Source organism: Globicephala melas, chromosome 1 (genome assembly GCF_963455315.2).
Source record: "Globicephala melas chromosome 1, mGloMel1.2, whole genome shotgun sequence".
NCBI lineage: Eukaryota > Metazoa > Chordata > Mammalia > Artiodactyla > Delphinidae > Globicephala > Globicephala melas.
The window spans coordinates 62,018,608-62,032,606 of NC_083314.1; the positions used below are offsets into that span (position 1 = coordinate 62,018,608).

The window sequence follows — 13,999 nt, forward strand, 5'->3', positions numbered from 1 at the left end:
AGCAGAAACTAACACACCATTGTAAAGCAATTATACTCCAATAAAGATGTTAAAAAAAAAACGGATAGGTTGTTTGGCCTGAGGCAACCGAACACTGGAGCCTACCTGTGCTGTTTTGTGGGGCTAATGGCAGACTCTGGGAGGGCTCACACCAAGGAGTACTTCCCAGAACTTCTGCTGCCAGTGTCCTTGTCCCCATGGTGAGCCACAGCCACCCCCTGGCTCTGCAGGAGACCCTCCAACACTAGCAGAGATAAAGCTGTCCATGAATCATCTTTGGAGAGGATTTGCAGATGCCAGTGTCTATTGGTGCTGGTGACTACAGCAAGAAGAGTTTCAGAATCTCCCTCAGTTCCTGACTTAAAAGGGCTTAGGATCACAGAAGTTTCTCCAGAAGAGACTATTGCAATCTCCTGGAGGGTAAAAACCCAACAACCAACATCTGGAAGCTAAGTAGAGGAAGCAAACTAGAGTATGCAATGTGATAAAACTGAAAAAATTCAACAACTTGGGGTAAACAAGATTTGGTATCTGGATACAAACTCAGAGGCAGGCCTGCCAAGCTTGCAGCGTTGCTCTTGGGGTAAATGTGTTAACCATCTAAAGAGCATACACAGAGCTTTGAGACTACGGCAGTGCGAAAGTACCACTGGATAACTTCTCCATCGGTGAAGGAACCATCCAAAGCTGCTAAACAGAAAAAGAGAACTATAATTTTGGGAAGTGGTGAAAAAGTAAAAGCTACCATTAGAATTGCCGTGTGGATGAAAGGCTCTTAGTGCTGTAGCCAGGAGTCAGTGCTGTGCCTCTGAGGTGGGAGAGCCAACTTCAGGACACTGGTCAACAACAGAGCTCCCAGCTCAACATAATATCAAACGGCGAAAATCTCCCAGAGATCTCCATCTCAATGACAGCACCCAGCTTCACTCAATGACCTGCAAGCTACAGTGCTGGACATCCTATGCCAAACAACTAGCAAGACAGGAACACAACCCCACCCATTAGCAGAAAGGCTGCCTAAAATCATAAGTGCACAGACACCCCAAAACACACCACCAGATGTGGACCTGCCCACCAGAGACACAAGATCCAGCATCATCCACCAGAACACAGGCACTAGTCCCTTCCACCAGGAAGCCTACACAACCCACTGAACCAACCTTAGCCACTGGGGACAGACACGAAAAACAACGGGAACTACGAACCTGCAGCCTGCAAAAAGGAGACCCCAAACACACTAAGATAAACAAAATGAGAAGACAGAAAAACACACAGCAGATGAAGGAGCAAGATAAAAACCCCAGACCTAACAAATGAAGAGGAAATAGGCAGTCTACTTGAAAAAGAATTCAGAATAATGATAGGAAAGATGATCCAAAATCTTGGAAATAGAATAGACAAAATGCAAGAAACATTTAACAAGGACCTAGAAGAACTAAAGATGAAACAAACAACAATGAACATCACAATAAATGAAATGAAAAATACTCTAGATGGGATCAATAGCAGAATAACTGTGGCAGAAGAACGGATAAGTGACCTGGAAGATAAAATAGTGGAAATAACTACCACAGAGCAGAATAAAGAAAAAAGAAAAAGAACTGAGGACAGTCTCAGAGACCTCTGGGACAACATTAAACGCACTAACATTCGAATTATAGGGGTTCCAGAAGAAGAGAAAGAGAAAGGGACTGAGAAAATATTTGAAGAGCTTATAGTTGAAAACTTCCCTAATATGGGAAAGGAAATCATTAATCAAGTCCAGGAAGCACAGAGAGTCCCATACAGGATAAATACAAGGAGAAATACGCCAAGACACATATTAATCAAACTGTCAAAAATTAAATACAAAGAAAGCATATTAAAAGCAGCAAGGGAAAGATAACAAATAACACACAAGGGAATCCCCATAAGGTTAACAGCTGATCTTTCAGCAGAAACTCTGCAAGCCAGAAGGGACTGGCAGGACATATTTAAAGTGATGAAGGAGAAAAACCTGCAACCAAGATTACTCTACCCAGCAAGGATCTCATTCAGATTTGATGGAGAAATTAAAACCTTTACAGACAAGCAAAAGCTGAGAGAGTTCAGCACCACCAAACCAGCTTTACAACAAATACTAAAGGAACTTCTCTAGGCAAGAAAAACAAGAGAAGGAAAAGACCTACAATAACGAACCCAAAACAATTTAGAAAATGGGAATAGGAACACACATATCGATAATTACCTTAAATGTAAATGGACTAAATGCTCCCAACAAAAGACACAGATTGGCTGAATGGATACAAAAACAAGACCCATATATATGCTGTCTACAAGAGACCCACTTCAGACCTAGAGACACATACAGACTGAAAGTAAGGGGATGGAAAAAGATATTTCATGCAAATGGAAACCAAAAGAAAGCTGGAGTAGCAATTCTCATATCAGACAAAATAGACTTTAAAATAAAGACTATTAGAAGAGACAAAGAAGGACACTACATTATGATCAAGGGATCGATCCAAGAAGAAGATATAACAATTGTAAATATTTATGCATCCAACAAAGGAACACCTCAATACATAAGGCAAATACTAACAGCCATAAAAGGGGCAATCGACAGTAACACATTCATAGTAGGGGACTTTAACACCCCACTTTCACCAATGGACAGATCATTCAAAATGAAAATAAATAAGAAAACACAAGCTTTAAATGATACATTAAACGAGATGGAGTTAACTGATATTTATAGGACATTCTATCCAAAAACAACAGAATACACATTTTTCTCAAGTGCTCATGGAACATTCTCCAGGATAGATCATATCTTGGGTCACAAATGATGCCTTGGTAAATTTAAGAAAATTGAAACTGTATCAAGTATCTTTTCCGACCACAATGCTATGAGACTAGATATCAATTACAGGAAAAGATCTGTAAAAAATACAAACACATGGAGGCTAAACAATACACTACTTAATAACAAAGTGATCACTGAAAAAATCAAAGAGGGAATAAAGAAATACCTAGAAACAAATGACAATGGAGACACGACGACCCAAAACCTATGGGATGCAGCAAAAGCAGTTCTAAGAGGAAAGTTTATAGCAATACAAGCCCACCTTAAGAAAAAGGAAACATCTCGAATAAACTACCTAAACTTGCACCTAAAGCAATTAGAGAAAGAAGAACAAAACAACCCCAAAGTTAGCAGAAGGACAGAAATCATGAAAATCAAATCAGAAATAAATGAAAAAGAAATGAAGGAAACAATAGCAAAGATCAAGAAAACTAAAAGCTGGCTCTTTGAGAAGATAAACAAAATAGATAAACCATTAGCCAGACTCATCAAGAAGAAAAGGGAGAAGACTCAAATCAATAGAATTAGAAATGAAAAAGGAGAAGTAACAACTGACACTGCAGAAATACAAAAGATCATGAGAGATTACTACAAGCAAGTCTATGCCAATAAAATGGACAACCTGGAAGAAATGGATAAATTCTTAGAAATGCACAACTTGCCAAGACTGAATCAGGAAGAAACAGAAAATATGAACAGACCAATTACAAGCACTGAAATTGAAACTGTCATTAAAAATCTTCCAACAAACAAAAGCCCAGGACCAGATGGCTTCACAGGTGAATTCTATTAAACATTTAGAGAAGAGCTAACATTTATCCTGCTCAAACTCTTCCAAAATATAGCAGAGGGAGGAACACTCCCAAACTCATTCTATGAGGCCACCATCACCCTGATACCAAAACCAGACAAGGATGTCACAAAGAAAGAAAACTACAAGCCAATATCACTAATGAACATAGATGCAAAAATCCTCAACAAAATACTAGCAAACAGAATCCAACAGCACATTCAAAGGATCATACACCATGATCAAGTGGGGTTTATCCAGGAATGCAAGGATTCTTCAATATACGCAAAACAATTAATGTGATAAACCATATTAACAAATTGAAGGAGAAAAACCATATGATCATCTCAATAGATGCAGAGAAAGCTTTTGACAAAATTCAACACCCACTTATGATAAAAACCCTGCAGAAAGTAGGCATAGAGGGAACTGTCCTCAACGTTCTAAAGGCCATATATGACAAATCCACAGCCAACATCGTCCTCAATGGTGAAAAACGGAAAGCATTTCCACTATGATCTGGAACAAGACAAGGTTGCCCACTCTCACCACTCTTATTCAACATAGTTTTGGAAGTTTTAGCCACAGCAATCAGAGAAGAAAAGGAAATAAAAGGAATCCAAATCGGAAAAGAAGAAAGTAAAGCTGTCACTGTTTGCAGATGACATGATACTATACATAGAGAATCCTAAAGATGCTACCAGAAAACTACTAGAGCTAATCAATGAATTTGGTAAAGTAGCAGGATACAAAATTAATGCACAGAAATCTCTGGCATTCCCAGACACTAATGATGAAAAATCTGAAAGTGAAATCAAGAAAACACTCCCATTTACCACTGCAACAAAAAGAATAAAGTATCTAGGAATAAACCTACCTAAGGAGACAAAAGGCCTGTATGCAGAAAATTATAAGACACTGATGAAAGAAATTAAAGATGATACAAATAGATGGAGAGATATACCACGTTCTTGTATTGGAACAATCAACATTGTGAAAATGACTCTAGTACCCAAAGCATTCTACAGAGTCAATGCAATCTCTATCAAACTACCACTAGCATTTTTCACAGAACTAGAACAAAAAATTTCACAATTTGTATGGAAACACAAAAGACCCTGAATAGCCAAAGCAATCTTGAGAACGAAAAACGGAGCTGGAGGAATCAGGCTCCCTGACTTCAGACTATACTACAAAGCTACAGTAATCAAGAGAGTATGGTACTGGCACAAAAACAGAAACGTAGATCAATGGCACAGGATAGAAAGCCGCCCAGAGATATACCCACCCACATATGGTCACCTTATCTTTGATAAAGGAGGCAGGAATGTACAGTGAAGAAAGGACAGCCTCTTCAATAAGTGGTGCTGGGAAAACTGGACAGGTACGTGTAAAAGTTTGAGATTAGATCACTCCCTAACACCATACACAAAAATAAGCTCCAAATGGATTCAAGACCTAGATGTAAGGCCAGAAACTATCAAACTCTTAGAGGAAAACATAGGCAGAACACTCTATGACATGAACCACAGCAAGATCCTTTTTGCCCCACCTCCTAGAGAAATGGAAATAAAAACAAAAATAAACAAATGGGACCCAATGAAACTTCAAAGCTTTTGCACAGCAAAGGAAACCATCAACAAGACCAAAAGACAACCCTCAGAGTGGGAGAAAATATTTGCAAATGAAGCAACTGACAAAGGATTAATTTCCAAAATTTACAAGCAGCTCATGCAGCTCAATAATAAAACACAACCCAATCCAAAAATGGGCAGAAGACCTAAACAGACATTTCTCCAAAGAAGATATACAGACTGCCAACAAACACATGAAAGAATGCTCAACATCATTAATCATTAGAGAAATGCAAATCAAAACTACAATGAGATATCATCTCACACCAGTCAGAATGGCCATCATCAAAAAACCTAGAAACAAATCCTGGAGAGGGTGTGGAGAAAAGGGAACCCTCTTGCACTGCTGGTGGGAATGTGAATTGGTACAGCCACTACAGAGAACAGTATGGAGGTTCCATAAAAAAATACAAAAAGAACTACCATATGACCCCGTAATCCCACTACTGGGCATATACCCTGAGAAAACCATAATTCAAAAAGAGTCACGTACCAGAATGTTCATTGCAGCTCTATTTACAATAGCCCGGAGATGGAAACAACCTAAGTGCCCATCATCGGATGAATGGATAAAGAAGATGTGGCACATATATACAATGGAATATTACTCAGCCATAAAAAGAAACGAAATTGAACTGTTTGTAATGAGGTGGATAGACCTAGAGTCTGTCATACAGAGTGAAGTAAGTCAGAAAGAGAAAGACAAATACCATATGCTAACACATATATATGGATTTTAAGAAAAAAAATGTCATGAAGAACCTAGGAGTAAGACAGGAGTAAAGACACAGACCTACTAGAGAACAGACTTGAGGATATGGGGAGGGGGAAGAGTGAGCTGGGACAAAGCGAGAGAGAGGCATGGACATATATACACTACCAAACGTAAGGTAGATAGCTAGTGGGAAGCAGCCGCATAGCACAGGGAGATCAGCTCAGTGTTTTGTGACAGCCTGGAGGGGTGGGATAGGGAGGGTGGGAGGGAGGGAGATGTAAGAGGGAAGAGATATGGGAACATATGTATATGTATAACTGATTCACTTTGTTATAAAGCAGAAAATAACACACCATTGTAAAGCAATTATACCCCAATAAAGATGTTAAAAAAAAAATGGATAGAAGGCCTAAAGATGTATTTCTCCAAAGAAGACATACAGATGGCCAAAAAGCACGTGAAAAGATGCTCAACATCACTAATTATGAGAGAAATGTAAACCAAAACTACAGTGAGTTATTACCTCACACTCGTCAGAATGGCTATCATCAAAAAGTTTACAAACAATAAATGCTGGAGAGGGTGCGGAGAAAAGGGAACCCTCCTACACTCTTGCTGGGAATGTAAACTGGTACAACCATTATGGAGAAGAGTATGGAGGTTTCTTAAAAAACTAAAAATAGAGCTGTCATATGATCTAGCAATTGCACTCCTGGGCATATATCCAGAGAAAACCATATTTCAAAAAGATACATGCACCCCAGTTTTCACTGCAGCACTATTTCAAATAGCCAAGACAAGGAAGCAACCTAAATATCCATCAAAAGAGCAACGGATAAAGATGTGGTACACATATACAATGGAGATAATCAGCCATAAGAAAGAATATAATGCCATTTGCAGCAACATGGATGGACCCAGAGAATATTATATTCAGTGAAGTAAGCCAAAGACAAATATCATATGATATTCCTTATATGTTGAATCTAAAAAAGAAAAATGATACAAATGAACTTACTTAAAAAAGATTCATAGACTCAGAAAACAAATTTATGGTTACCAAAGGGGAAAGGTGGAGGGGGGAGGGATAAATTAGGAGTTTGGGATTAACATATACACGCTACTATACATAAAATTGATAATTAACAAGGATCTACTGTATAGCACAGGGAACTCTACTCAATACTCTGTAATAACCTATATGGGAAAAGAATCTGAAGAAGAATAGACATATGTATAACTAAATCAGTTTTCTGTATACCTGAAACTAACACAATGTTGTAAATCAACTATATTCCAATATAAAATAAAAATTAAAGAAGCAGCTGTGGTATATATATATGCATAGGACTACTACTCAGCCACAGAAAAGAACACAATTCTGCCATGTGCAGCAACGTGGATGGACTTGGAGGGCACTATGCTAAGTGAAGAAGCCAGACAGAGAGAGATCAATACTGCATGACATCGCTTATATGTGGATCTAAAAAAACAAACTAGCGAATATAGCATAAAAGAAGCAAACTCACACATATAAAGAACTAACCAGTGGCTACCAGTGGGAGAGGTGCAATATAGGAGTGGGGGAGTGGGAGTTACAAAGTACTGGCTGTAAGACAGGATCAAGAATGTATTGTACAACATGGAGACTATAGCCAATATTCTGTAGTATCTGTAAGTGGAAAGTAATCTTTAAAACTGCATAACATTTAAAAATTTAAAAACATAAAAATACATAAACACTCCCTTAAAAAAAACCCAAATCCTGAGATTAGAATCCTGTGGTTCCAAATCCTGAGATTCTAAATCTCAACAAGCTTTTTGTGAAGCATGATAAACTGATTCTGAATTGTATGTGGAAAAGCAAAAAGTCAAGAATAACCACAATATTCCAAAAGAACAAAGTCAAGTAAATACGATCAAAATATCGTGTTTAACGTATGACATGGGCACCAAAAAACAAGCAGGTCTATAGAACAGAAGATATCAGAAAGACTCATGCATAAAATGAAACGTGATATGATACAGGTGGCACTACATATGGGGAAAAATTGATTATTCAATAAAATACACTGAGACAACTGATTATCCACATGTGAAAAAAACGGAACTGAATCTTTTCCTCACATCATACATAAGTCAATTCCAGGTGGAATAAGAACTTGGAACTATAGAAGAGAATAAATATATCTTCATGGCCTTCAAGTAGAAGGGAAATCTTAAATAAGACCAAAAAACCCCACAACCATGATGGAAAAGATACATTTACTGAACTAAAAATAAAAACTTCTGTTCATTAAAATACACCATAAAGAGAGTAAAAAAATGCAAGGCACAAACTGCAAACAGGTATCTGCACACAATTAAAACAATCAATAAAAACATATTATAAACTTCCATAAACCAAAAAAAGATGAAAAACAATCCAATGGAGAAATGGGGAAAAGACATTGTTGAGTTAAAAAAAATACAAGAAATATACACAATATGTTAAATCAAAGTTCAAGCAGAATTAAATACACCATTTAAATATGTATTTATCATAAAATTATTCATAAAACAAAGGAACTAACACAAAATTCACAACAGTGGTTCTCTTAAGAGGGAGGATGAAATCAGGGAAAAATATAGGGGTCTTCAATGATAACAGCAATGTGCTATTTCTTCAGCTGATTGATAGCAGGTGCACTGCTGATCATTAATATTCTTTCCACCTTAAGTGAATGTTATGATGTTTTTGTGTATGAAGCTTCATTTTAAAAGCTGACAGACCTTTTGTACAGGAAGCTAAAAGCAGTTTCTAAGGCTTTGCTCCTTTTAAAGCAGAGCTTCTCTCTCAAAAATCATTAATTAGTGAAATAGACAGAAGCAGAGCTGCTCTGGGGAAGTGTGGGAGAATGAGATGGGCCCAAACCTCCTACCTCCTCCCCACTCCAACACACACATACAGAACCTGCACTCCCCTTCAGAGGAACATACGGGTTGGGGGGGGGAGTCTATCAAAATCTCTTCCAATCTTGAAATTCTTCAATATTATGTGCTAAACCATAATGCCCACGAAGCCTTCGCTTGATTTCACTTGTAACTACTTCTTAAAAGGCCAGATAGCACAGGAGCATTTGAAACATCTACATGCACATTCCTTAACTTCTAATCAAATTGTAACCACATCAAATTTTAATTGCTTCAGTGTGTTACTGTATGAAACACGGTCTTTTCCTAAATATCAGCTTGATTACACTAGCCTGGGCATTTTTAGTTATTATGTCGACATAGCTGTCACTCTAATACACTCATTTGTCTTATTTAACTGGCACATTTCTCAGGGTTATCAAATTGGCAATTTAAGACACGCTTAAATTGGTGAGCTCCAAGGATCTTAGGTTTCCTGAATGAAAAACATTGTGCTCAGTTTTAATTAGTCTGAAAAAAAACTCAAGAAAACATTCCTAGAGTCCTTAATAGGTTTGTTTCTAAGAACCACACTTTCTCTACGAATTGTGAAATTTTTTGTTCTAGTTGTGTGAAAAATGCCATTGGTAGTTTGATAGGGATTGCACTGGATCTGTAGATTGCTTTGGGTAGTATAGTCATTTTCACAACGTTGATTTTTCCAATCCAAGAACATGGTATATCTCTCCATCTGTTTGTATCATCCTTAATTTCTTTCATCAGTGTCTTACAGTTTTCTATAAGACCTTTCTATACAAGTCTTTTGTCTTCTTAGGTAGGTTTATTCCTAGGTATTTTATTCTTTTTGTTCCAATGGTAAATGGGAGGATTGTCAACATCACTAACCATTAGAGAAATGCAAATCAAAACTACAATGAGGTATCACCTCACACCAGTCAGAATGGCCATCATCAAAAAATCTACAAACAGTAAATGCTGGAGAGGGTGTGGAGAAAAGGGAACCCTCTTGCACTGCTGGTGGGAATGTAAATTGATACAGCCACTGTGGAGAACAGTATGGAGGTTCCTTAAAGAAACTAAAAATGGAACTACCATACGACCCAGCAATGCCACTACTGGGCATATACCCTTAGAAAACCATAATTCAAAAAGAGTCATGTACCACAATGTTCATTGGAGCTCTATTTACAATATCCAGGACATGGAAGCAACCTAAGTGTCCACTGACAGATGAATGGATAAAGAAGATGTGGCACATATATACAATGGAATATTACTCAGCCATAAAAATAAATGAAATTATTTGTAGTGAGGTGGATGGACCTAGAGTCTGTCATACAGAGTGAAGTAAGTCAGAAAGAGAAAAACAAATACCATGTGCTAACACATATATATGGAATCTAAAAAAAAAAACGGTTCTGAAGGACCTAGCAGGACAGGAATAAAGATGCAGATGTAGAGAATGGACTTGAGGACACGGGGAGGAGGAAGGGTAAGCTGGGATGAAGTGAGACAGTGGCATGGACATATATACACTACCAAATGTAAAACAGATAGCTAGTGGGAAGCAGCCAGATAGCACAGGGAGATCAGCTCAGTGCTTTGTGACCACCTAGAGGGGTGGGATAGGGAGGGAGGGAGGGAGACACAAGAGGGAGGAGATATGGGGATATATGTATATGTATAGCTGATTCACTTTATTATAAAGCAGAAACTAACACACCATTGTAAAGCAATTATACCCCAATAAAAATGTTAGAAAAAAAAAGAACCACACTTTCTGTTAATCAGTTAATTTGGAAAGACTGTAAAAATAAGCCTTTAAAAATAATTTTTTTAAAAATTTAATCAGAAACAAAATAAACAGTAAAGGGACATTCTCACAAATGAGTGTCTGGCACATAGGGATTCCAATGCACTCATCAGATGAGCAAACCAGAAAAAGAACTTAAGTAAAAATGTGAAATTAATTCACCAGCTAAGTTTCTATTTTTGGTTTTACCACTACCTATTTTGTCAAATAACCTCAGACAATGTAACACTTGAGATTAGCTAGGTTCACACCTCAAAGTTACAACAGAATTTTTATTCTATAATTTTTTTCATTCAAAGCTACAAACTTACTTAAAAAAACTGCCTTAAACTCCTTGTTCCAAGGCCTACAGCCCTGATCCCAGGCAAACAAAAAAAAGACTAGGACATATTTTTCACTAAGACTGGAAAAAACTCAAAGGACATAACCAAAAATGAGTCTAAAATATTCTCTTCACTTATAAAGAACAATATTATAAGTATTACAAAACAGCTGCTTGTTATGGCAGATTTGAAAAACTTATTTCTAATTTCAAACACTTCTACTGGCTAATTGCCTACATTTTTAAGAAAAAAACTGACATTTTGAATAAAACTTAAAAAGCAAACCTATTATCATGATTTTCATTTGAATCAAATAAGAAACTGGTTAAAATCTAGTTTCTAGAAAAGAGTACAAGAGCTTAGATATACAGTCACATCCTTTGGTTGCAAAATACTAAAATAGAAACCCATTTTCCTCATCTGAAAAATTAATTCATAGCTGTTTTGCTGTATAACATTCTGTTATTTTTGAAGTACCAACTTTTTTTTTTTTTTTTTTTTTTTTTTTGCGGTACTCGGGCCTCTCACTGTGTGGCCTCTCCCGCTGCGGAGCACAGGCTCCGGACGCGCAGGCTCAGCGGCCACGGCTCACAGGCCCAGCCGCTCCGCGGCATGTGGGATCCTCCTGGACCGGGGCACGAACCCATGTCCCCTGCATCGGCAGGCAGACTCTCAACCACTGCGCCACCAGGGAGGTCCAGTATCAACTTTTTATCCCTTAATTTTGAATGGATATTCCTGTGAATGGCCCTAAATCTAGGTAACCTGATACCTGTTAAAAGACCTACCTATGCACCTGGTGGGTAAAAGCCGCTGATCTTCAAGCCAAACGATATAAGCAGAAAAAAAGAAGAAAATAAAAACACAATCTCCATAAAGGGAAAAGGATATTCTCCTTTCATTCTATATAATTTTAAAGTTTTTGAGGATTACATACACCATCTACCACTTCTATGAAGATTCTCCGACAATAATTTAGGTTATTCTTCCCCCCAATCAATGTTTTATGTGTCTGTTTAAAGCAGCATCTTAACCAGGTACACACGTATTCAATGCCTATATTCTACCCCATTACTTTATACTTACTTGCAGCCTGACAATGAAACCGAAATCCTCGTGGAATTTCACCTGTAATACAAAATATTTTATTGAGAGAAGCAGCAATCTGGAAGCTCTCCGGTTGTGCTACAGTAATATTCCACAGGATAACCAAATCATAACATAGGTACTTGTTACTGCTATGTGAAATTACAGAAGATTAAACCCTCCTAGGGGACTTTTTTCCTAACCAAAGCTATTATGACTATCAAAGAATCTTGGTATATTGTCTAAGCTACTTTAAAAAGCAAGTTATTCCTCACAGAGAAAGAAATACTAGGTAAAGAAAATTTGTGCTAAAGGAATCTTAGCCAGGGGTCCACGAAGAGGCCACAGGGATTCATGAGGCCCTTGATATAGCAAGGTATTTACGTATTTCTTGGAGGAAAAAAGTCTCCAAATTCTATTTTTTAATGTTTTACACCCGTACAGAAAAAAGTAGTTTTTTGACGTGTCCTAAGCAGCAACTCTCCTAAGTGTTAAGTAGGAAAATTTTTCTTGTTATCTCAAAACAAGGAAAAGTACTGGACTGTCCTAATGAATTTTAAAGCAATTGATAAAACTGAAGATGAAATTCTTCTTTTCCCAACCTCTTCTCCTTTACTCTTCCCCCTACACATCCCTCCCACTTACCTTTAAAGGTATAGTACTCCCTTAACTACTCTTTACCAACTTGGGAATTGAATCAAATCCTATGTCTTCATTACTAATTGCTTTTGATGGGGTGGAGTAGTAGGAAGAAAAAATAATGAGAATACCCGAGAGCCTATTAAATACTACGCTATTTCCATACCTTCTCATGTATTCCTTAGAACAGGCCTCCAATAGGCATTATCCCCAATTTATAGAGCTAATAGGTTCAGAAAGGATAAGTACTTTGCTCAAGGTTATAAGGCAATAGCAAGTTAAAAACTAGTGACTGTGGAGGTGAAGGATGGGGTAAAGAAAAGAGCCAAGGTATAAGAAGCTTTCAGGAAATTCTAAGATGTAAGACTGCAAATAAGCAAATAGCAGTCTACACATTCTTCAAGCATTCTATCCACCCAACTCTAATGCTTACTTGAGGTTAAAAGACTAAACCAAAAACTCTGTGTCAACACTTAGTTCTAAAGTTTTTCATCCAATTATTATGAAGTCCTGTGTTACATTTTAAGAACTTACCTACACAACTGCTTTTAATAAAAATACTATTATCAAATAAGGTCAATATAAAAAACAACTTTTAAAGATCTAGCATCTACTCTAACTGGCCACTTACCAGGATTTATAAAGCTGTGGAAATCTGCCATAATACCTTCTTGGAGAGAATATTTAACACAGCCTATTTCACAAGGGAGGAAGCGCTGTTCACAGTGAGGAGGTAGCTCGCCATGGCTAAAAATGTTCAAAAAATAAAAAATGCCTCCAAGGACAGCTTAAAAAAAATAAAAAAGACAACACGAAAAGATGAGCATTTCGCATTTACCCCTTTGACAAAACCAAAAGTTTTAGAACCTTTCTCCTTGTGTTCCTATATCCCTAAATGAGTTGGAAAAGAGAAAATAAACCAGCTATACCAGGTAAATTAATCAATTTTTATAATTACACTTATCAAGGATTAAAGTAGTAACCACTCTTTGCATGAAGTAACAAAATTATTCAAACTTGCAGCCAGCTCTACGTAATTTAGCTGTACATAAGCCCTGAATCTCAGGAATGACTTAAGAAAAGCTGTGACCCATACTCAAGAAATATAAGGCCTAGGTAAATAAAACCAAGTACAATCAGTGTAGAAAAACTGATATAAACTATGGACAATTTAGTTCACTCTTTACTTTTTACCAATATACACAAGACCACTTACAGCTTCTCTAAAGAAAGAAAGAAAG

At 37.2% G+C, this 13,999-nt stretch overlaps 1 protein-coding gene across 4 annotated transcripts in view; it reads right to left on the reverse strand.

Moving 5' to 3' along the window:
• The window catches only part of MAEL (maelstrom spermatogenic transposon silencer), a 67,449-nt gene that overhangs the window by 37,923 nt on the left and 15,527 nt on the right, over positions 1 to 13,999 (reverse strand). For all 4 annotated transcript variants that reach the window (XR_009559282.1, XM_060286136.1, XM_060286142.1 and 1 more), the window contains 2 exons: positions 13,390 to 13,545; positions 12,120 to 12,161 (listed from right to left, as the gene is read on the reverse strand). Coding sequence is in view for 3 of the 4 variants with exons in the window: in XM_060286136.1 (XP_060142119.1) it covers positions 12,120 to 12,161; positions 13,390 to 13,545 (198 nt within the window). In the remaining variant the exon portion in view is untranslated. The remainder of the gene's footprint in view (positions 1 to 12,119; positions 12,162 to 13,389; positions 13,546 to 13,999) is intronic.